We start from the raw sequence: 24,066 nt of genomic DNA, 5'->3' as shown, positions 1-24,066 counted from the left end.
GGGGAGAGACTATAACGGGTCTGGTCAAGATCAGGTGTGGCTACTGCTTGGTCCAGTCAGCTGTGACTGAGCTGGACGTGGGTGACAGCACTTACCTGCGCAAACCAATATATGCTTGAGAGTGAAAGGGGGTTTCTCCGGAGAATGACCCTAGGACGACAGGTGCAAAAGCAGGAGTGTCCCCAGGTAGCTGCCCTGTATGCCCCCTCCCCCCCACCTCCGTCATATAGGACATGGGTCTTCCGGAGCTTATCCAAGTGGGCAGGGAGGAATGAATGCCACAGGGGAGGAGGACATCATTTGGGGGCGGAACTCTTTCAAAGATGGCTGAGCGTCAAGTGAGATAAAAGTAACGCTTTTTCACATATTTGGTATTACTGAAGAGGGTAGCAGGAGGCAAAAGCCTGCCCCGAGGTCGCCTTCTAGAAAGAGACCGCTCGCTCGGTACTCTGCTGCTTTGAACCATGAATCTGTGGGCTCAGCTGAGAGAGAGACGGGGGAGAAATGTCCCTTGAGAGGCCAGCAGATGTCCCACTTTCTCCTCCTGGGTGACCCCCAGGGCATAGAGACCTGAGAACACGGGTGTGTGACTTGGCTCAGTTCACGCATGTTCTCCCCCTCCCTGCCCCCCACCCTATCCGCCCTCCAGTGCCAGCAGCCCTGCCCCCAGACCCCTTCTGCAGACACCCTGCCACACCTCTTAGCTCCTCTCGTCCAGCTATTAATGAATATGTTATCCTTGGCCCCAAAATATGCCTTCAGTGCCTTAGGAGCTCAAGAACCCCGTGCAGCACTTCTAACCCCAGGAGCCTAGCGCGGTGCTGAGCGCAGAGTCCCTGTTCCAAATGCCTTTTGCCTTTTGCCATAACAGCAAATCCCAGGGTAGCCGACATTCATTAGTATCAGCAATTTCCATTGTCTCCTCTGCACTATATGTTGTCTGTGCAGCGAGAGCTGGCATCAGGGGAGGGGACCCTGTGAGGAGACTGCGAATCCGCAATGACAGTTTGCAGGGGGAAGGTGAATGACACAGAAAAAGAGAGGGGGAATTTATATTTGGAACTAAGTGGCTGTGTACAGGAAGTTTAAAAAAAAAAAAAAAAGATTAGCCCTTACAACTCTATTTTTATACATATTACCACCACGGTGACCCTGAACGAGAAACAGAAATTTGATTCTGACTCTCTTCAAGGATTATTGCCTTTTGCAATGGAAAATGACAAGTCATCAAATGTTTCCTCTCTGCCGTGGGCTGCGGAGATGACCAAAACGGCAGAGGCCAGGAACGTGGTCCTGTTGCTTAAAGTAATATTATCTCTTGACTATTTTGCTAAACTGAGTGCGTCGTCTTTTTCTTTTTTTTTTTTTTAAATCAGAATGAAGACATCTTCCCTGGATATTCTGCCGAGCATAACATGCAGGTACCTTCTTCATTGAGGACCCTGTGACTTTATCTAGATCTCCGTGGGCTAGCCAGGGGATGGAAGGATTTTTCTAGTCAAGGAATATGCTCGCTGAGTGCCAAAGCCAGATCCCAGTCTTTATTCCAGAAGCGGACTTAATGGAACATAAGTCTGGGAATCAACCACTTTTTTGGGGGCTGGCGCAGAAAAATTAACTCAAGGAGACAATTTAACTGTTAATGGGTGTCCTCTCTGGCAGGTAATCTGAGCTGAGCGTTTGCTCTGAAACACTCAGGTCGGTGCTCTCCGTGACAGCTCACACTTCAGGGAGTGCACGGATCTGTGCGCTGACCACCTTTTTCTGGTTTTCCTCCGTGGGAAGGCCCCGAGCGGCGTAGCCAGGAGCAGCAGTGTAGGTGATGCGATAATCCCCCTGCCAAAACGGGTCTCCTTGTTTAGCAAGAGAGGGGGGAAAGAAGCTCATCATTCTGCCGTTAGTAGGGTTCCTGACTGTATCAGGCTACATATTTTTCAGTGTGCCTTGTTCTAGAAATCATTAAGAATTTCGAGACAGGGGCGCCTGGGTGGCTTGGTTGGTGAAGCGTCCAGATCTTGATTTCGGGTCAGGTCATCATCTCAGGGTCATGAGATCGAGCCCTGCATCAGGTTCCATGGGAGCCTGCTTAAATTCTCCCTTCTCTCTCTCTCTCTCTGTCTCTGTCTCTCTGTCTCCCTCCTTCCTGTCTCAGAACATGCCCCTCCAAATCCTCGTACTCTTGCTCTCTCTCTCAAAAATAAATAAATGAATGAGTAAATAAATAAATAAAATTCAAGACAGCCACAGTGGAGCACGGGCATAGGTTGCACACCCGAGAAGCTGCTCCTGCCTTGAGAATTAATTGGTGCTTAGTTTCAAAATGCACTGGCCTCCTTAGGAAGGCTTAAAGGAAATGAAGGAATGCAAACAAACGGAAAATCCGGCTGCTGTGGACTGCCTGTAGCCCAGCACCGACCCCTCAGCGCCTTTGGCATCTTAGGAATAGAAAACTCACCTGCCTGATTCATTGCAATCAGTCTGCCCTCCAGAAGGCGCCCAGGATCCGGTAATGCCTGTCCCGGTGGGCATCGTGAGAGGGGAGAGCTGAGATAATGGGTTCCTTTGGCCTAATCCCCGACTTCTGCACTCAAGGACCCCACCCCCACTAGTCAGAGTTAACACTGTCTCAGTGCACCTTTACTTTGTCTTCTGTGTTGGTCCCCTGAGTAGACTGTGAACACCAGGAGGGCAAGGCTATGCTGCTTATTGCATGATTTTGGCCCCAGGACCTAGCACAACGCCTGGATCATAGTGGTACTCAGTCCGTGTCTGTTGGAAGGATCAGTGGATGTACCTCACGGTTCCTACCATACACTTCATTACCCACTGATCTGTGTTATTTTGTGCCCTAGAGTAATTGCACCCATCAGTTCTGAAACGCTTTGACATCAGGCAACCTGTTGTCTGTTCTTCTCCGTCTCCCACACTGTTCTACCCCTGGTCCGTGTTCAAGGAATGTCCTTGACGAATAGATCATGAGCATTTTACACAGGAAATTTCCTGCCGTCACAGCATAGATAACTTAAGAATTCAGTTACGTGCCATGTGTGCATAAGTTACTCTAGATGCTTCCTGCTGATTGGCGAGGTAGGTAATAACGAAAGCTAGACATCATCTGACCTACAGGATTTCTGGCTCAGATGAAGATATCCAACTGTGATAGAAATGTCTCCTTCACAATCTTAGTTTTACTGATTTTGGAAACAGTCTTGATGGAAGACTTGGAAGGACCAGTTGTGTTCAGTTTTCTGTGGTGTGAGTCCTTATCCATTTAAGTATACATAAATGTGCACAATCCCATCTGTTGTCATAACCACCATTAAAATGTGTGGGGCCAAAGGAATTGATTTGCCATCATTCTTTCCTGTGATGTGGCTTGTCTGCATCTGCTTGTTCAAGCTGGAATTTGTACTGTAGATGTTCAGTGATAAGAATCTCATTGGAGTACTCCCGGACAACATGGGTTGGTGGGTTGGTTGGTTGGTTGGTTGGTTTTTTTCCAGTAACTTCCACAACTGATACTTTGCCCACTGGATCTTCGGTTTCCTGTGTCCAGTCCTTCTATCAGATTTTCCCCCTGCCATATTGTTTGCCCAGCTCTGTGGAACTTGATGGCATTGAAAATATTTTCAGCGTAATTCAGAGTCATTTATTTTTCTCTTTTCTTTCACATGCTTTTTGCAGACAAGAAGTCCCAAGCTGTCTCATAGTCCCCAACCTCCCAATTTGGGCGACCCGGTCGAGCATTTATCAGAGACGTCTGGTGATTCTTTGGAAGCCATGTCTGAAGGAGAAGCTCCAAGTCCCTTCTCCAGAGGCAGCCGAACTCGAGCGAGCCTACCAGTGGTGAGGTCAACCAACCAGACGAAAGAAAGATCTCTGGGTAAGCTCAGAGGGTAGTTTTTGATGCCCGTTTTAACTGCGCATGTGTCTTTTTATACTTCTGAACCCATGGCCCAGCATCCAAATGTTTATTAGATCTTGTTTGTGCGAACACAAGTCCTGAGAAACTTGACTGAATAAACATTGAGCTGAAGAAACAATAAGTCCAAACTGTCTTTCGGGCTGGGCCCGCACGCCTGTTAGTGAAAACCATAAACACAGGGCTCTTCCCACCACCCACGGAAGGACAGAGGTCTTGGTGTGCAATTTGCTACAGCTTTTCCTTTCAACAAGCTTTTAAAGAAAGCAGAAGGATTCTGTTGTTCTGTCTTCACCACTTACCATTTGCTTTTTTTTAATGTTGGAAATTCAGTTTCTGAGTCGCTTTGCTTTTTTTTTTTAAAAAAAATGTTTGGGCCCTTTAACAAAATGTACAGACAATAAGGATTTAGACCTCTCTGCTGATTTCATAAGCTCAACCTGCTGTTTCAAGGTTCCAGACCAGTACTTGTTTTTGTAGATTGATGGGATCACGGGGTAGGAGGGAACAGGAACAGGATCAACCCACAAAACGCTTCGGGGTCTGGCCCCTGTACAAGACAGTGCGAAGACGCCACGCGAAACCAAGCAAATGTCTTGCTTGAAGGGCAAAAGAGCAGTGAACGCTTTGGGGGAAGAAGGCTGATTTTGATTTTGTTCCCTTGGTTGCAGATGACAAGAAGACTGGTTGCAAACATTCTCTTCACTGGCCTTAAGGAAAGGGAAAAAAAACAAAAAACAAACAAACAAAAACAAAACAAAACTATTATTATTTGTATTATCGGTATGACAGTTTCACATTAAGTTTTATATAGATCCTTCTAGGTTAATAATCCAGGGTCCTCATTTTACAAATGAGAGAAGAAAACCGCAGAGGAATCTGCTTTTTCTTTTCCTTTCTTGTTTTTTGGGTTTGGGGGGTTGTTTTTGTTTTTATTTTGGGGGGGTCACATAGTTTGATGGCAGAAGCGGGCCTCCAGTTTCTCTTCGTCTCCTGCCCAACTGAAGGAGTGGGACACACAGGGGTGGGATACACCCGAGGAACATCCTGGGCCAGGACAGGGTCAAGAGGACACAGGCTTCCACACCAGCCCCAGGTTGGGGCGTCGCATCTGGGTTCCAGAGCTCTGTGCTCTCTTTGCCCCACTCAGCTTGCGGAGCAGGAGCCAGCCCTGGAGCGGAATGTGTCCTTTGTGCTCTGCAGGAAATGAGGGAGCTTCGGGTCCCTGGAAAGATAGCCTGTGCTTTGCAAAATAAAATGAAGATAAGAATGAATGCCCAGGTGCCTCCCTCCGTACCTGAGTTACCTGGGGAATGCCGAGCCTGAGATAATGGTTCTTTTGTCCTCCCGGGCAGGAGTTTCCTCCTGCAGCCAGACGCAGCGGGCAGCCCAGGTAGATCCTGGCAGCGTTCTGGAAGCAGCCTGGGGCACAGAGGCTGCCGGCGCCGGTGGCAGCCTTGGCCTCGAAATTGCTGAGAGTGGCTGGTGTTTTCTCACCAAGCGGCTGCCTGCGCTTCTGCAAAGCTCTCGAGTTTTACTGAGCACAGCCAGGTGTGCAAGTTCTGGGGCGCTCAGGGTCACTGCAGATTTAAAAGGGTATCCGAGGTGCTTATTCTTCTAGCTCCGCGACGCACTTTTTGGCCTGTGATTTTTGCAACTCTTGGGTAGAAAGGAAGGAAGGCGGTGAGCAGAGAGGGGGTGGAGGAATGAGAAGTTTGCCCCCAGGCCGGAGGATCCCAGGTTGGAGAAAGGGGGCTTGGGGCGGGACCAGTGGGGTTGGCGCTGCCCTTGACCGCCTCTTTGTGGCCAGTTTGGGAACGTCCTCCTAGCCGCACCTGGCCTTGTGGCGTAATTCAGTTGAGCCGGGATGGGAAATAAACAGGAAAGTGTGAGCCGGGGAGAGTCTAAACACGGTCTCCCTGCCAGGGGCCTTGCTCTGCTTTGTGTTCTGGAAAATCCTGAACGTGCGTGTGTTTATTTAATACGCACAGGCGGGCCCTGGGGAAGGGCAGGCTCCCCAGAGAGCCCAGAACCTGGAACGGTGGGTGTCCCCCAGCAGGTGGTGGCCGAGGAGCACAGCTATGGGACTGCCTGCCCCAGAGGCCACAGATGGGGGTACTGAGCCGCGATCTCCGGCAGACCCATTGTCACTGCCATTTGGAAGCCCCGCATAACGTTTGGGATCTGGATACTGTCACTTTACAGTCCTCTGCAGAATTTTAAGATCTGCCCCGAAGCTCTGTTGATCCTGTCCTTTTATTTAAAACTCTCATAGTTTGTTCATGATGGATTTTTGGCATTAATTCTGCGTTTTAAAAATCTCACCTGAAAATACTGTTTGGCTTAATGACTCACTTTTGAGAGGCCCTTTCGGTTTTGCCCCTGACTGGGGGCTCCTCTCTTCCTCATGCCAGTGGCTGTCCCCTGTGTCACCCCAGGAGCAGCACAGGCGTCTGTAGGGTCTGCAGCCTCAGAGGCCGGAGTGAGGTTGAGCTTCTGCACAGGCATGAGGAGCCTCGGGAGATGAGGACTCCCCCAGCTCAGGCAGCACCGGGAGGAGGCCTGGACACCGGGACAGTGGGGCCAGGACCGCCCAGCATCCTGAATCCACTCCGCTCCCCGGTGGGGAGGAAACCTGCTCTCACTTCAGGCAGCCTGTGCCTGGAGTTAAACCTGCCTGCTTAATCACGTTTCCACCTGACTAATTCCTCCTTTCTATTACTTTAGCATATTTAGGGGGTGTGAGGAGCCCGGGAAGGCTGGGCATGGTGCGTGTCGCATGTCACAGAGGCTTTCAGAAGACATGGAGGAGAGAGAAGGCTGTGGGGGTGGGGGGCACAAGGCGTTCGTTGTTCAGCACAGAGAAGTTAGACATCATTGGTGTCTGTGTTACACTGTCTCTGCATGCAGGATGTGAGCTGCCGGAGGGGACTCTGGGACCACAGGTTTGGCCAAATGACAGCAAAACCCACAAGTCCTTTCCTATGCCCAGGGCAAAGGTAGCCACTCTTGGAGATTTACAAAGCAGAAAAGCAAAGAGAGAAATGCGCTCGGAGTCTCTGACTCCTCACATAGCCAGGTCCCAACGATGTGCCGCTCGGTATGTCCACTCCTGCCATGGTGGCTTCCCCGCCCACGCGACCCATCCAGAGCCCAGAAGAAATCTTTCTCGGTGGAACCGATACTGCTTCTCTTTCCCTCTCGCTTCAGAAAAGAGAAAGTGAGAGGAAGTCTGCAAAATAAAGTCAAAACCGCTTTGCAGTCGAGTTTGGTTTTAGAAATCATTTCCGTGGGGGGAAAAAAAAATGTCCCCCTGATATTAGGTCTGGGTCTTAATGATGGAGTTGTTTGCTTTTCATCATGGCCATCTTCGAAATGCCTGTCTGGAACCCGACCAGGAGCAGGGGCTGGGATCTGGCTGCTCCACAGTTGGCTTTGGGGAAAGGGTAGCCGCAAGATGTTCCCGCCCTTCTGTGTGCCCTCAGGAATTTGAAAATAAAACTCCTGTGAAAACAAGAACAGCAGTAGCAACTTCCTCCTAGCTGCCGCCAGATGCCTTTGTTGACTGGATTCTCAACACTTCACTTTGGGAAAGAGACCTCCCAGACCAGCCCGGCCGCCAGAGGTGGTGCCATTTCTGTAACAGATTGCCTCCGAAGGACTCAGCCCCCACAAACGAGAATGATTTTAAATGGCTCGGGAGGATTTTAGACTAATTGAGGGAGAATTTTCTCGGTGCCTGTGAATGACGGAGCATCTCCCTGTCTGTTCTTTTATTCCAGAATGGTAACAGTGAGGGTGATCATTCTCTGAGAATGATTTGGGGGGAGGGGCCGAAAGTTCATGCTTGCTAGGATCTCCCCTTCTGTGCACAAGACTGAGGAGGAGGTTCTAGCAAAGGATTGAGGAAACCACCCCCCATCTACAAAGTGGAAAAGCCAGGAAGGATTGGGGCCGAGACGCTGAGACTCACATTTGGGTACTCGATGATTTGAGCATGAAGGCTTAGCCCTTGGATAATTAAAAGAGAAATAAATTTCAGACAAATGGAAAGAAACATTGCTCTACAGGATAAGTGCAACATTTATGAAATGTGTTTTCCTAAGTGCCAGGAGCGATTGAAATGTCATATAAAAGCAGAAATTTACAGAAGAGAGTTTTGTAGCAAGTCAAGAGGTTTGGGGCACATTCCTGATCTTTTTAGGGTGCGACCCCAGAAGAGTATTGTCTCTAGCATGGAACTAAGTGGACAGGCATGGGTGGGTCTGGTGACTGACTGGCATTGCCCACTACGACCTTCTAGTGAGCCTTCCTTCACTTCCGGGGCTGGAATGCAGAGTCGTTCTAGAATATCAAATACTCTGGGTTCCAAAAGTAGGAACCAAGGCATTTGCGGAGGCTTTTGGATTTGTCATTTGTCGTTGTCCCAGGGTGTAGTCACGGAAGCTAGCATTGAGAGTCAAAGGGCAAGGCACCCATTTTTCTGGTGCGGTGGGGAGGGGGGCGCGGGCACAAATGGGGCCTGAGTCTCTGACCCTAGGAGTAGCTTCCTGCTCATGAGAGCAAGGCTTTGGAGTCATGGGTGGGGGAGGGGGCAAGGGGGAGGGGTAGAGGGTGGCGGCTGGGCAGGAAGCTTCTTCCTTGTCAAACTGGTTCTTTGGTGTCCCAGTTCTGTGGTCAAAAGTCAGCCCAATGATCCTGCAAGCTGTTTAGTAAATCCGTTTTTGCTTAAATTAGCCCGAGTCGGTTCAGGCCCTGCAGCTGAAGCCTGCCTGATTCAGAGGAACTGATTTCCTATATTTGTTGAAAATGTAGTTAGTTCCACCTGTTCTGTGTGTTTCAAGAAAATACAAACACTGGTGGGTGCAAACCCGTGACTTCTAGAGACTTGACAGTGAACTGGAGAAGGACCTGGAGATCCGGTTTTCGACTGTGTTTCTTAGAACTTTACCGTTCTGTGGAGTTTTCTCACAAAATGCTGCTTTTATATAGGATTTTATTTGAAAATGGGCTATGCTAAATTCACACACGCACAGTAAAAGCGTTAAATAGACCGGGGGGCCTGGGGGGAGGGAAAAAAGGAAGGAAGGATGAAGAAATTTCCTTTATACAACAGAAGTCCTTGAGTACCTTAATTTGGCTAGAGTGAGTCAGAAGGATTGCCTCTTAGTTTGTTTGCACTCCAGGTAATGAAGGTCACAAAAGGTAGCTTTTTGTAAACCAATCAGTCTTGAAGCTAAGGGGGAAAAATGGGTTTGGGGCTGGGAATTAGCCACTGAAAGGACTATTCTAGAAATCCTCTGGTATAGTGAAGCATGGTTTTGCGATGCAAGTAACCACTCTAAATTTTCCTTTATAAGCTTGGGTTTTCATAGATGAGGTTTTCTGAAAGAAGGGAGTGCACTTATCCAAGTTTAAAACCTCTTGGCTCTCATTTCACCCATGAGAAAGAATGTTCCTGTAAAAGACCACTGTGTAGATTCATGGTTTGTTTGTGCTTATTTTATTTATTTATTTTAAAATTTTTATTTATTTATTTAACAGAGAGAGAGAGAGAGAGAGCACAAGCAGGGGGAGGGACAGGGAGAGGGAGAAACAGGCTCCCTGCTGAGCAGGGAACCCCCCCCAGCCCCCTCCCCACATGACCTAAGCCAAAGGCAGATGCTTAATCGACTGAGACATCCAGGAGCCCCTTTATTTTATTCTTGTAAAAAGAGTTTTTAAATTTATTTGAGAGAGAGCACACGTAAGCATGGGGGAGGGGCAGAGGGAGAAGCTGAGGCCCGCAGAGCAAGGAGCCCGACACGGGATTCGATACCAGGACCCCAAGATCATGACCTGAGCTAGAGCCAAAGTCAGATGCTTAACCAACTGAGCCACCCAGGTGTCTCTTGTGCTAAGTTCATCAGATATCTTTCAGAATCTCTCGCTACTAACTGCTGGGTTGAAACCCTATAATAGATTTCTCAGATTTCAAAGAAAGCCTTGTAGTAAGATAGCTGAGGAGCATTTTAGTAGGATACCTGAGGAGCTCTGGGCCTTTATCTCCTCAATATCTTGAGGGTACTTTGCAGACAGGATGCAGGTAAAATCCAAAATTGAAAAACCTTTGGTACCAAGAAAAACATCAACAGAGGTGAACAGAAGATGGGATTGCTTCTCAGGGTCAGAGTTCCGTGCCCCCCACCACCTACCCCCCCCCACGGCCCCCAGCCTGGGCCACCGCTACCATGACTCTATAGGGTCTGTGGTTGGTTAGATCGTGACAATGAGGTATCCCGAGGAAGACTCGGGATCTGCTGTTTCCCTACCCCCTGTACAGTTGGGTGATGCTAAACCTGGATTTTTGCAGGTCACCTCCTTGTAAGGTAACATAAAATATTTCAGTACTGCAGGTAGAGCTATGCGGTTTGATACCTCGAAAGGTACCTTAAATTTCCAAAGCAATTTTAGGAGCTCAAGCTACCAGTAAGCGGGTATGAAATCTTTCTGTCTCAGCTGTGATACCCCAGCCTAACCCAGACACCTAGACGATGTGTTTGCTTTCTTTTCCAATGTAAAAAATAATCTTATTCAAAAAAGAAGCCTTTGTCAAGTTTCATAAGGCAACAGGAGAAAGTAAGGCAAGCTTTATCTGTTATTTATACCTCTCTACATCCAAAATAGATTTGATTTGGCTCATTCAGAGACAATGAAAGTATATAAGAACCATTAAAACAAGAATTAACACAAGTAGCAGTTGGGCACAATATGTGTGCCAGAAAAATTAAGATGGGGATAATTGCCATAATTGCAGCCAAGACAAAAAAGAAGATAAAAGGGGAAATGTAATGAGTCAAATCGATTCCATTATTGAAAAAGAGGTTTATACCAGCTCACGAGAAGGAAGAGTCTAAGGCGTTATCGCCCGAGAACTCCTGCATCTTAATGTTACTGACAACATATCATGTAATAGACAGTTGTATTTAATAAGTTGTTTTACGAATTGTTGTTTTCCTTTTTTCTTTTTTTTAAAATATTTTTTATTTATTCATTTGAGAGGCAGAGATCACAAGTAGGCAGAGAGGCCAGCAGAGAGAGAGAGGGGAAAGCAGGCTCCTCGCTGAGCAGAGAGCCAGATGTGGGGCTCGATCCCAGGACCCTGGGATCATGACCTGAGCCGAAGGCAGAGGCTGAACCTACTGAGCCACCCAGGTGCCCCCGAATTGTTGTTTTTCTATTTTTTAGTTGTTTTTCTATTATTTTTTTTTAAGATTTTATTTATTTGTCAGAGAGAGAGAGAACAAACGCAGGCAGAGAGAGAAGGAGAAGCAGGCTTCCCACTGAGCAAGGAGCCGGATGCGGGACTCGATCCCAGGACTCTGGGATCATGACCTGAGCTGAAGGCAGTGGCTTAACCAAATGAGCCACCCAGGTGTTCCAGGAGAAGATTTTTCATATAGCGACACCTTTACATAAAAATTCAAAATCCCAGGACCCAGTATGAAGCCATGTTGTTAGAAGACACATTTTCTTGGACTCTGTAGGTTTCTGGTGATCTAGTGTAATACACAGAGAGAGTTGATACAGTCTTTTTTTTTTTTTTTTAAAGATTTTATTTATTTATTTGACAGAGATCACAAGTAGACAGAGAGAAAGAGGGAAGCAGGCCCGCTGCTGAGCAGAGAGCCTGATGTGGGGCTTTGCCGCGGCCAGCGTGACAAATAGACCAGGAAAATGTGAGGGTTAAGAGGATGGTGAAAAGAAATTAAGAGACAAAGAGATGGGGGCAGGAGGGACACTGAGGAGGATGTCCAACTGTGCCGATTTTATTCCACATCTCACAATCATTTATAAGGCAGACCAGAATAGGAAGAGTAAAATACATCATTACCTAGTCAGATGATCACAAGTTTCTATAACAAGTTTACATTAACTACAAGCAAACCTCGTGATGCCAGTATTTTCAGCAAAAGCCATTAGCAAGACAGTTAACCAGAGAGTGGGTTATGGGAGGTACAGAAACAACAAGGACCAGCTAAGAACTCATGACCCCTGACCACATTGTTCCCTTCTGTAGGGGGAGTGTGTGGGAAGTCAACGTACACGAGCGCGCGCGACACATAGCACAGACCCTTTTCTCAGTGTTACTCAACTTTCCCGTCCTTAACCTTGTCAAGGTGTCCAGACTTTGAAGGAGACACAAGTCAGGGCCTGGTTTGATCCTTGACTCCAACCATGCCGTGGCCTCCAGCAGGGCTTGGTCCCAGGACGCTGAGACCATGACCTGAGCCAAAGGCAGAGGCTTTGAGCCACTGAGCCACCCAGGTGCCCCTGATACAGTCTTGATAGTTGACCTGGCTCTTAGGTGATTGGCTGGCTGACTACTCATTATCTTGTCAGGGTGGGTAACTGCAGGCAGAAAGGAAAATTTGAGGGGCACGTCATTGTTGAAGGCTTGAATGACCAACGAGACTTAGAGAAGGAATCTCTCCCATCACTCCATGGAGACAAAATTCCAGATTTTTAATGTGTCCTAATAATATGAGCTGTTACTCCGTACTCTCTCCAGGAATGTGTTTGGGTGTATCTGGATTCAGACGATGTATTCTGATGTGCTTTGCTATGGTTTGGTTGGAATAAGAGATGAGATGTTCAGAGACGTTGCCTGAATGACGTTTGGGAGGAAAGATTCAGTTAATCCGTCTCTTTTGTTTTCCTTTGCCATGAACTCGATGTAAAAGTCTGATGACTCTGTCTTGCTGTTTTTTGGTAAATGCAAGATTCATGGCACACTTGAAGGTTTCTTGCCAAGTTCATTGTTCTTTAAAAGCTGTCTTTAAAATATAACCCTTTACATTCTTCTAATTCTATAAGAATTCCCACACATTTTTTTGCACCAGCCTTTAAAGAATACTCTATGAAATATGAAAATAATATTAAGATGCAAACCAGCTTTCTGTCATAGACCCAAGTAAGTAGACCTCCATGCTTGGTGCTGTCATTCTCTCAATGGCCTCCAGAGGGCTGCCCACTGACATCTGGAAGCAGATTTTTGGCAGCTTCTATTTCAGGTAGAGCATAAGAACATAGGAAGGTACCTGTTCTGCACAGCTACGAGGTAGACCTATGTCTCCTTGGGTGAAGGAGCTAGTGAATTCCCGTCCAGATTTATCAAGTTAGCTCTGGGATATGGGAATTGCAGCTAAATAGCCTTGACGTCTGGAGATGATGTTCTGTGTGGACCACCAGGACTCACTCTCCATCCAGAAGTTGCTTTGGAGAATGACAGCCAGCCCAGCAAGCCCTGAGGCACCACTACGATGACGATGACCTCTAGCTTCTCGTTAGTCTGAACCGTTTTCCCAGGGGGTATTGTTGGCCGAATCGTTCCCTTCCCCCGCTGTATAAGAAGAGGAGGTAAGTGCACAGACATAGAGGAAGACCTTGCAAAGGCACAGGGAGAAGGCGCCATCTGCGAATCAAGGAGAGAAGTCTCAGAAGGTAACAGCTCTGGCAAGACCTTGATCTCAGACTTCAGCCTCCAGAACTGTGAGAAAATAAACTTGTGTGGTGAAGCCGCCGCCCTCAGTCTGTGGGACTTTGTGATGATCACCTAGCAGCTCATACAGGGGCTGAGGACACCCTTCTCGTTCCTACTTTTTTTTTCATTTGAGGGGACGGTCCGCCTTATGGCTGTTACCACAGACCTTAAGTGTTTCTTCAAGACAGTACAATAAGGTTTGTTAGGTTTCTTGTTTAGTTTAGTTTTGTTTTATTTTAGCCTCTTCAACCTTTGCACAGTGCATTGACTTGGTTTCTCAGCATCGTAAGGAAAAATTGAAAAACCTTTATTACCAATTCAACTTCTGTTACTGCTTTTCTGTTTGGCGTCTCCCGAACCCCATCCTCCAGTTTAGGAAATGAAAGTCGTTTGACATCCAACTGATTTAACTATATCCCATCAAGAAAAGCTCCTGAGTTTGAGTTCTTGAAAATTTGGTGAATGTCATTAAAAATGGTGTTCCCACCAACTTTTCATTGTCAGAATTTTTCTAAGGTGTTAATTGGCTTTCAGCATCTCTGGCTCCATGTCTTCCCGGTAATATTAACTCTAAACATGATGGAAATAAATCTTTCCTTTTATTCCCTCCGCCACGAGTTTTGCTCACTTCCCAGGTTTTTTTTTTTTTCCCCTCCATTTATGTATTTATGCATTTATTAAGAATCTATTCCGTTTGTGGCACTGTGAAAGGTGCCATGGTGAGTTATTTAGAAAATACATGAAATCTGGTTCTTGTATTTGAAGAAATTTCAGTATAACTAAAGACACATGGTAGCCATGTAAGGACTTTAAAATCTGCATAAATCAGAGTGCACACAGGAAACTGTACACACGCCGGCCATGTTGCCTCCTGGCAGTCCCAGCGGTCCAGCCTCTCTCCTTAGGGACTCTGCCCATGCTACTTTCTCTGCCTGGATCCAGTTCCTCAGTCCTAGCACCCCCACATCATGACTGCTCCCCACTCCGCTCAGACCTCTGCTCAAATGGCACTCTTCAGAGAGCACCCCCCCGCCCCCGCCAAGTAAGATAGCACTCTCCTGCCCTCCGATCTTTCTCCGCGTATCCTGCTACATTCTTTCTCATGACACTTTTCACTGAGGACGCTGGTTCTCCAACATGAGCAGTGACCTTGTGAAAGCACCCATTTCTGGCTCTACTACTTGGGTTTCTGATTCAGTGGCTCTAGCACAGGACCCCCAGATTTGCAGCCCTAAGTAAGTCTCCAGGGGCTACTGCTGCTGCTGCTGCTGTCGATCACTGAATGGGGGTCATGGGATGCCCGAGGAGAGGTGGAAAGCATCTAGACAGCATAGTGCCACCTGAGAGCATTATTTTCTTTTAAGTAGGCTCCACACCCAGCATAAAAGCCCAATATGGGGCTTGAACTCACGACCCTGAGATCAACACCTGAGCTGAGATCAAGAGTTGGCCACTGAACCAGCTGAAGCCACCCAGGAACCCCACATGAAGGCATTTTAATCAGTCCTCAATAAAGGATGGAAAGTAGTGGGGCGCCTGGGTGGCTCAGTGGGTTAAGCCACTGCCTTCGGCTCAGGTCATGATCTCAGAGTCCTGGGATCGAGTCCCGCATCGGGCTCTCTGCTCAGCGGAGAGCCTGCTTCCCTCTCTCTCTCTGCCTGCCTCTCCATCTACTTGTGATTTCTCTCTGTCAAATAAATAAATAAAATCTTTAAAAAAAAAAGGATGGAAAGTAGTTATTATATTTTGTTGGGAAAATACAGAGGCTTGATGCGTCTGGCCTGGATAACGTCCTTAAACTAGAATATTTAATCCCAGCACACTTTCCTGGGGAAGTGAGTTCCTTTGAACAGATGCTTTATGCTTTGGTTCAGCAGTTGGGTTGGTTTTGCATGATTCTGGAGTCACGTGCTCTCCTGTGCTTCCATTTGCCTTCCTAAGAAAAGATGAGTAACATAAGAGCCTTTTGTAAAAGCGTTCAGTGTAACAAATATGTACTAAGTACCTACAGGGCTCACGTGCTATGTTAGGTAGGAGGACAGAAAATCATTCTTTTAACAAAACCTTACTGAGTTCCTACTAAGGCAGTCTTGGGCGCAATCAACGAACGGAACAGTCGTAAGCCTCTGATCTTCTGGAGCTTTTGTTCTGTTGGGGAGGCAGATGGTAAGCAATTAAAATTTGTAGTAGATGGTATAAATGCCACGGAGAAAAATAAAATGGGGGCCTGGGTACAAGTAGCACCGAAGAGGTCAAGGTATGAGGCTGCCTTTTAAAGCATGGACAGGGAGGCGAACACTGAGCAAATGGCCTTTGAGCCATGACCTGGAGTGTGTGAGGATGTCAGCCTCGCAGACATCCAGGGGAGGAGAGTTCCAGGCAGAGGGAACAGCCAGTGCGCAGACTCTGAGCGAGAGCATGTCTGGAGCCTTCACAAAACAGCAAGGAGACCACTGTGGTTGGAGTTGCAGAGTAACAGAGGAATAGGAAATGAGGTCAGAAAGGCGGTGGGGACTGGATGACATGAGCCTTTTACAGCAGTCAGGATTGGGCCATGCTGGCCACATCAGAATGGAAACAGTCTTATTGCAGAATTAGGATCAGTGACCTCTCTTCATTAGGAAAGATTGGATTCTGGCTCCTGGGTTTGGAACAGACTAAAGGGGGCGTGGGCAGAGATGGGAGACCAGTTAGAAGTCTTGCAACAATCTAGGGAGATGAAGCTGTTGGCAGAGGACGTGGTGAAAAGAATTGGCATTCTGCAGGTGTTTGGAAATTAGAATGAGGTGGCTTCCTGCCATCCAAGAGTTTGCGTTTAATAGAGGTGGCATACGGATGAGAAACCATGAACGCACATGCCATCAGCGTAGCTACAGCGTGCTTGGCATTGACCTTGTGCCAACCAGCACTTACTCTAGGCCAGGCCATGTCTAATCCACTGAGCAGCAAAGCCAGGACTTGAACCCTGCTGGCCGTATCCAGTGCCCACACACTTAACTATGACACTGGACTAAAAAGGCATAGAAAGGTATGCTATTAGGTATTTGGTAATGTGGGAGGTTTTAATGAAAAGTAGCCTTTGAAATGAACTTTGAGTGATAAATAAAAGTTGGGCTCTTTGAAGAAAAAAAAAAAAAGGACAGCTCTAGTATGAGGGCAGTAACCAGAGGAATAGATACCCCGCCTTGAACACGCTTCCTCCTCTAAAAGCTGAGCTGGAACCCCTGTGGTGCCTTCTGTCTGCCCTATTCAGTGCTGTCCTGTGCTATTCAAGGCTGTAGCTGTGGCGTCGTCCCCCTCAGAAAAGGACACTGAGTATCACAGAAGTGGCAGATGTAGTAATTAGGACCACCTCCTCGGACTCCGTTACTTACCTGATATGCAACTTTGGTCAGGTTACTCCATCTCTGAGCCGCTTCCGTAAATACCTCCCTGTACAATAGTTGCAAAGAACAGTGGAGACCATGCAGGTCTTAACGTGGTGCCGGCACATAGGAAGTACCCTGTCAATTAGCCTATGTTCATAATGGCAAGGTGCGTAATAAATTGAAATGTCAATTGCATCTTTCATTTTCTCAGGTAGAACATTATGGATTTCATTTAGAAATCCTTACGTTAAAACCATATTGAGATACCACCTTACGCCAGTTAGAATGGCCAAAATCAACGAGACGGTAAACAACAAGTGTTGGAGAGGATGTGGAGAAAGGGGAACCCTCTTACACTGTTGGTGGGAATGCAAGTTGGTGCAGCCACAGTGTGGATCAGATTCCTTAAGAAATTAAAAATAGAGCTTCCCTATGACCCTGCAATTGCACTACTGGGTATTTACCCCAAAGATACAGATGTAGTGAAAAGAAGGGCCATCTGTACCCCAATGTTCCTAGCAGCAATGGCCACGGTTGCCAAACTGTGGAAAGAACCAAGATGCCCTTCAACGGACGAATGGATAAGGAAGATGTGGTCCATATACACTGTGGAGTATTATGCCTCCATCAGAAAGGATGAATACCCAACTTTTGTATCAACGTGGACGGGACTGGAGGAGATTATGCTGAGTGAAATAAGTCAGGCAGAGAAAGTCATTTATCGTATGGTTTTACTTGTGGAGCATAAGGAATAGCATGGAGGACATTAGGAGAAGGAAGGGAAAAATGCAGGAGTGAGGGGGGCGGGAATCAGAGGGGGAGACGAACCATGAGAGACTAGACTCCGAGAAACAAACTGAGGATTTTGGAGGGGATGGCTGAGCCCGGTGGTGGGTATTACGGAGGGCACAGATTGCATGGAGCACTGGGTGTTATATGTAAACAGTGAGTCTTGGAAAACTACATCAAAAACTAATGATGTATTGTACGGTGACTGCCATAACATAATAAAAAGAAAAAAAGAAAAAAAAAAAGAAATCCTCCTATGAAAATGGTGAAAATCAAAACATTTCCTGTCGGAGATTCATTAGCTTCTAACTTTATTTGCCCACAAAGTTAATGAAAGGGATCACCTCAGCTTTCCCCCAGTCCAAAATAAATGCCCCCCCTGCTCCATTGCCCTTTCACAGTATATTTCCCTCACTCGGTCACGAGCTGTTTTACAGTAATACCATTTTAGGCTGGCTGATTTCCGACAGTCTCTGCTTGCAGCAATCACATGGCTTTTTCTTTTCTTTTTTCAGCTTTATTAAGGCATAGTTAAAAAATGAAACTGTAAATTATTTACTGTGTGTATCATGATTTGATATACATACAAATCGTGGAAGAATTCCTTCCTCCCAACTAGGTAATTAATACATTTTTCACGTCACTTATTTATCTTTTCATCTGTGTGTGTGAGAACATTTAAGTTCTACCCTCTTAGCTAATTTCAGTTACACAACATGCTTTTTTTTTTTTTTTAAAGATTTTATGTATTTATTAGATATAGAGAGACAGGGAACACAGCAGGGGGAGTGAGAGAAGGAGAAGCAGGCCGCCCGGCTGAGCAGAGAGCCTGATGCGGGCTTGATCCCAGGACCCTGGGATCATGATCTGAGCTGAAGGCAAAAGCTTAACAACTGAGCCCCCCCCCCCATAAGTCCCTCACAGCACTGTTAACTGTGGTCTCCATGTTATACATTGGATCTTCGGGTCTTATATATCTTATAGCTGAAAATTCATACTTTTTGCCAATCCTTCCCTATTTCCCCCACCCTTGGAAACAACTTTCTATTCTGTTTCTATGAATTTGGGTTGTGTGGTTTTTTTAAATTATTTTTTAAGATTCCATATATAAGGGATACCATGCAGTATTTGTCTTTTCTCTGTTTGGCTTATTTCAGTTAGCAAAATGTCTTCAAGATCCATCGGTGCTGTTGCAAATGACAGGATTTCCTTCTTTTTTTAAGACAGAGGAACATTCCATGAGTCACGTGACTTTAAATTGCACTGTAGTCTATATTGTTTCTGGAATTCCCCTGCAGGCAACTACCCCCATCTGTGATGTTCCCTCCCTATTTGATTGTTAGACATTAGTCTCTTCAAGTCTAATCTCCCCCTCCAAGTCCATTATTTATCTGGATCTATCTCTTTCAAATACTCTGTTCCTTAGCTCTAAGGGTGTGACCCAGGCATCCCAACAGGAAGAGAGCTGATGAGCTGATGTGAAGTTGAATGCGGGTAGTGTTTCAGAAAGAGTCCAGAACATGTAGAAATTATGTTTATAGGGAGATTATTAGGGAGATTTCTAGCAATATGCAAAGGTTAAGGAGCATAGAATGCCAACAGTCCCCTTCTTCCTACAAACACATGGAAGCAAAAGATAAAATATATTAACAATGGAAAATTAATACATAGCTGAGTTTGCAATAAAGCAAAGGAAGTCCCTAGGTTCCAGAAGTGGAAAAGGATATCAAAGTAGAAATGCCAGGGAGCATAGATATTTCAGAAGTGGGTATCGGTTGCAGGCATTTGGGCTAGAATGCTGATACTTATACAGCAACAAGGAAATGAACAGAAACATAGACTAATGGTCCCTGCAAAACTAGGCTAGAGGTTCAGATAGGTGGAAATTTACTAAAATGGGTTGAGGGTAGGAGAAAAACTTCCTTGCAGCCCAGGAAAACAACAAAGAAATTTGCCTTCTGGCCTGAACATTGGATGAGAAAGAAAAAAACTTGCTTATGAACCACTCACATGGAGGGAATCTGAACTTGTAATAGCTGCATCTGGGGGGAATCCCCAAGTGTATCAGTCAGCATAGGCTACGTAATGCTGCAGTGACAAACAATCCCCAGATCTCAGTGGCACTTACCACAACCAGTGTCTCTATCTTGCTCAAATTGCATGTCCAGTGCTAGGTGGCAGAATTATCTGTCGATCTCATAGCCAGTTAGGGAACCATGTTGATAGAAGCTCCATTTCAGTGAATCACTAAACAGGAAAAGGGAGAATGACACATCCTGCTCTGGCTCTCAAAGGTTCTGCAAGCAGTGATATTTCAGTTGAAAGTCAGCACAAGGCTGTGCTCCACTTTAAAAGGGACAAAGGAAGTACAATCCAGCAATGTGTCTAGAGAAATAGAGAGAAATAGAGTATTTCTGGAACAATGCTAGTGACAACTATGCTGAACCTATAAATTTACATAGAAATGTTCAGGACCACCAAAATCCCTAAAGCAGGTTATTCAACTGAAGAGAGAAATAATCAAATAGAATTTAAATCTTGGGAAATTTACAATCTGAGGAGAGATTTAAAAAAAACCAGAAAGAGAAAACGTTGAAGGGCAATTCAGAGAGAGCATAAGGCAATCAAGACCACCTGTGTCTAATAGGAGTTCCAGAAGACAAGACTAGGAATAATTGGGGGAAGATGATAGTAGAAGATGTAACAAATTGTAATTTTTCTAAAACTGTAGATAGACCAGAGCCTTAAAATTGAAACACGACACAAAATCCCAAGCAAGATTTAGGGGAAAAAAAAATCCGCACTTAGGCCCACTATGGGGAAACTTCAAAACATCATATGTCAAAAGAGTATCTTTAAAGCAGACAACAAGAAAGGACAAGTTACTTAAAAGGAAAAGAAAACTTGACAACAGCATACTTTTATAAGTCCAGAAGGCAGAAAACAGTGAGATCATATCTTCAAAATCCAGGGGGGAAATCACTTTTAACCAATATTTTTTAGACATCAAAATTATTACTTAAGAGTGGGCACAAAGAAGACATTTTGAAATAAACAAAATGAGAATTTAGCCTTCACAGAACTCTGGCTGAAAGAACCAGAATATGTGTTTCCCACAAAAGTCTCAACAAAATATTAGAAAATCAAATCCAACAATGTATGAGGTTAGTAATATGTCAAAACCAAGTGATTTATTATTCCAGCTATGCAAGGCCATTTAAATATTTGAGATTCAGTCAGTGTAATCTACCCTATCAATAGGCTAATGAAGAAAAATCATATGGTGACATCATTTGACACATTAAAAAGCATTTGAAAAAAATCTAGTACCCATTCATTATTTGAAAAAATGAAACTCTCAGCAAACTAGGCATCGAGGGGAACTATCTCACCAAGAGCAGCTACAAAAACCCTACAACTAACGTCATATTTAATGGCAGCAGGTGGAGTGTTTTCCCTCTAATATTGGGAACAAGATGAGAATGTCCCATTTCACCACTCTTAACGCAACATAATTTCAGAAGTTCTGGTCAGTGCCATAGACAAAAAAAAAAAAAAAGCCATGCTTTTTTTTTTTTTTTTTTTTTAAATTCTACTTACTTTAGAGAGAGTGAAAGAAATAGCATGAGTGGGAGGGGCAGAGGGATATAGAGAGAGAATCTCAAGCACACTTTGTGCTGACCATGGAGCCTGATGCAGGGCTTGGTCCCACGACCCTGAGATCATGACCTGAGCTGAAATCCAAGAGTCAGATGCGTAACTGACTATACCACACAGATACCCCAAAGTCACGTTGTTTAGAAAGGAGAAAGAACATGGTTTTTCTTTCTAGATGACATTATCTACTAGGAAACCCCAAAGAATGTACCAGCAAAACAAAAACAAACACAAAACCCACCTCATAGAGGTAATAAGTGATTTAGCAAGGGCAGAACATAGAAGATCAACACACAAAATCCATTGCATTTCTATGTTCTAACAGCAAACAAATGGTGCAAAATAGAAAACACAATACCACTTACAAGTGCTTCAGAGAAAATGAAACATTTAGGTATAAATCTAGTAAAACATGCATGTTGGAAATCTGCGTGCTGAAAATTCCAACATGCTGATGAGGAAAACCAAAGGCCTGATAATTGAAGAGACACACTGCTTTCATAGGTTAGAAGCTCAACAAAGGAAGGATGTTCCTTGTCCCCCAGATGGATTTACTGGTTTAAAACAATTCTTGTCAAAACCACAGCAAGATTATTTTTTTTAAGGTAATTCTAAAAAGGTGAAGGAACTAGAATAACTAAAACAGTTTTGGCAAAGAAGGATAAAGAGGAAAGAATCAGGTTACCTGATTTCGAGTCTTACCGTAAAGCTACATTAATTAGGACTGTGTGGGGTTGGCAGAGGGAGAGACACATATGTCAGTGAAATGGAATAGAGAACCCAGAAATACACCCACACAGTGATACCCAACTGATTTTAACCAAATTGTAAAATTCAGTGGAGGAAAGATAGCTTTTCCAACAAATCATGCTGGAGTAATTGGACATCTGCAGGCAAAACCCAGGACTTGAATCTAAGTCTTGGACCTTATGCAAAAATGTACTTGAAATAGACCACGGACTTAAACGGAAAATGTAAAATTGTGAAACCATCTAAATAACAAGAAGTATTATTTAGGACCTTGAGCTTTGTGAAGAGTTGTTAGCCATGACCCACAAAGCATGATCCATACAAGGAACAGTTGATAAAATGGGCCTCATCCAAAAAAGACCCTGCTAAGAGGATGAGAAGACAAGCCACAGTCTGGCAGAACACTCTCTGTAATCACGTAACCAACAAAGGACTAGTATGCAGAATATATAAAGAACTCTCAAAACTCAATAGCGAAAAATCAAACAGTCCAGTTGGAGAATAGACAAAAAAAATAGGAAGAGACATTCCCCTGGAGAGGATATACAGATAGTAAATAAGCAGAGGAGAATACGTTCATCATTTGCCTTTTGGGAAATTCAGATTCAAACCTCCGTGAGATACCACCACACACATTTCAGAATGGTTAAGAGGATAAGTACTGACAACACCGAATGCTGGCATGGATGCAGAGACACTGGGTCATTCATATATTGCTGGTGGGAATGTAAAATGGTACAGCCACTCTGGAAAATAATTTTACGGTTAACTTTAAAACTAAAAATGGACTTACCATAGGACCCAGCAGTTGCACTCTCTGGCATTTATCTCAGGAATATGAAAACTTAGGTTCACTCAGAAGCTGTGAGTGTTCGTAGCAGCTGGAAACCACCCAAGCATCCTTCATTGGGTGCATAGTTAAACAAATGGGATACATCTATGCCGTGGAATTCTAATGCGGTGAAAGGGACAAGATACGGATACTTAGAACAACTTGACTGGACATGAAGGGAATTAAGCGGGGTGGGGGAGAAGCCCCAAACTTTAAAGGTACTGTTGCATTTATATAAAATGCCATAAAGATAAAATTATAGAGATGGAGAACAGATTAGTAGTTGCAAGGGGCTTTGGGGGTGGTGACTACAAAGGGGTAGCATGGGGGAGCCTTGTTATGGTGGTTCAATTACATAGCAGTGTTGGGGTAGTAGTTACATGAAGTTCACACACACACACACACCAGTGCTTATATGAATCTGAGTAAGCTCTGTGCTTTGTTGCAGTTTAAATGACCTGGTTTTGTTGTTGTCTACAGTTACACCAAATGTCAACATTATTGGAAGCAGGGTGTGGGTGCATGGGACCTCCCTGTACATTTTTTTTTTTTTTTGCAACTTGCTGTGAATCCAAATTTTTTTCTGAACAAAAGGCTACAGAAATATGCATATTCCACTAAGAAATGTAATGAACCTAGGTGGGGAGATGGAGTGTGTGCATTGACGCATAGATAAACTGGTAAGATAAGCTGGGGGGTTGTTTAGTTTTGTTTTTGTAAAATCTAAATAAACATCAGTCATAATGAATCATTTAAGGGAGTTAGAAGCAAGGTAAAATAAAAATACCAGCTAGAGACAATAGAAGACCAGAGAAGGTGATGAGAGAGAAAGCATTCTAAAGCCTCTGATTGTCTAGAGAGGATAGAAAACCATATGTCTGAAATGTCTTTGTGATAAAAAAAGGTAGAATGGCATCTAAACCAACCAAAGTTATTTTAATTCACACTAAAATCATCTGCGGAACACCTGCTCCGTGTCTAGAAACCCACCAATGTCACTAATTGCTCCCATAATCCTGAAAGAAGGCAGTGTGGTCCCCTTTTCATTGATGCAACGGGCTCCGTGGGGGCGAATCACGGCTGAACAGTCACGCCCAGCAGTCAGTGGCGAAGCCAGCATTTGAACCCACGCTTGCTGACACCTGAAGCCTGCGTTCTTTTAATTCCACGATGCCCGGCGATGCGAAATGAGTATCGAAATAGATTAATTTTCCAAAGAGAGTGC

At 45.1% G+C, this 24,066-nt stretch overlaps 1 protein-coding gene across 1 annotated transcript in view; it reads left to right on the top strand.

The window, feature by feature from the left end:
- KIAA1217 (KIAA1217 ortholog) overlaps nt 1-24,066 on the top strand; it is a 290,673-nt gene that overhangs the window by 148,152 nt on the left and 118,455 nt on the right. The window contains 1 exon segment of the mRNA XM_004757614.3: nt 3,685-3,883. Coding sequence (XP_004757671.3) covers nt 3,685-3,883 — 199 coding nt within the window.

This window comes from Mustela putorius, unplaced genomic scaffold (assembly GCF_011764305.1).
Source record: "Mustela putorius furo isolate JIRA1106 unplaced genomic scaffold, ASM1176430v1.1 tig00000827_pilon_pilon_pilon, whole genome shotgun sequence".
NCBI lineage: Eukaryota > Metazoa > Chordata > Mammalia > Carnivora > Mustelidae > Mustela > Mustela putorius.
This window is presented reverse-complemented; position numbering and strand designations above follow the sequence as displayed.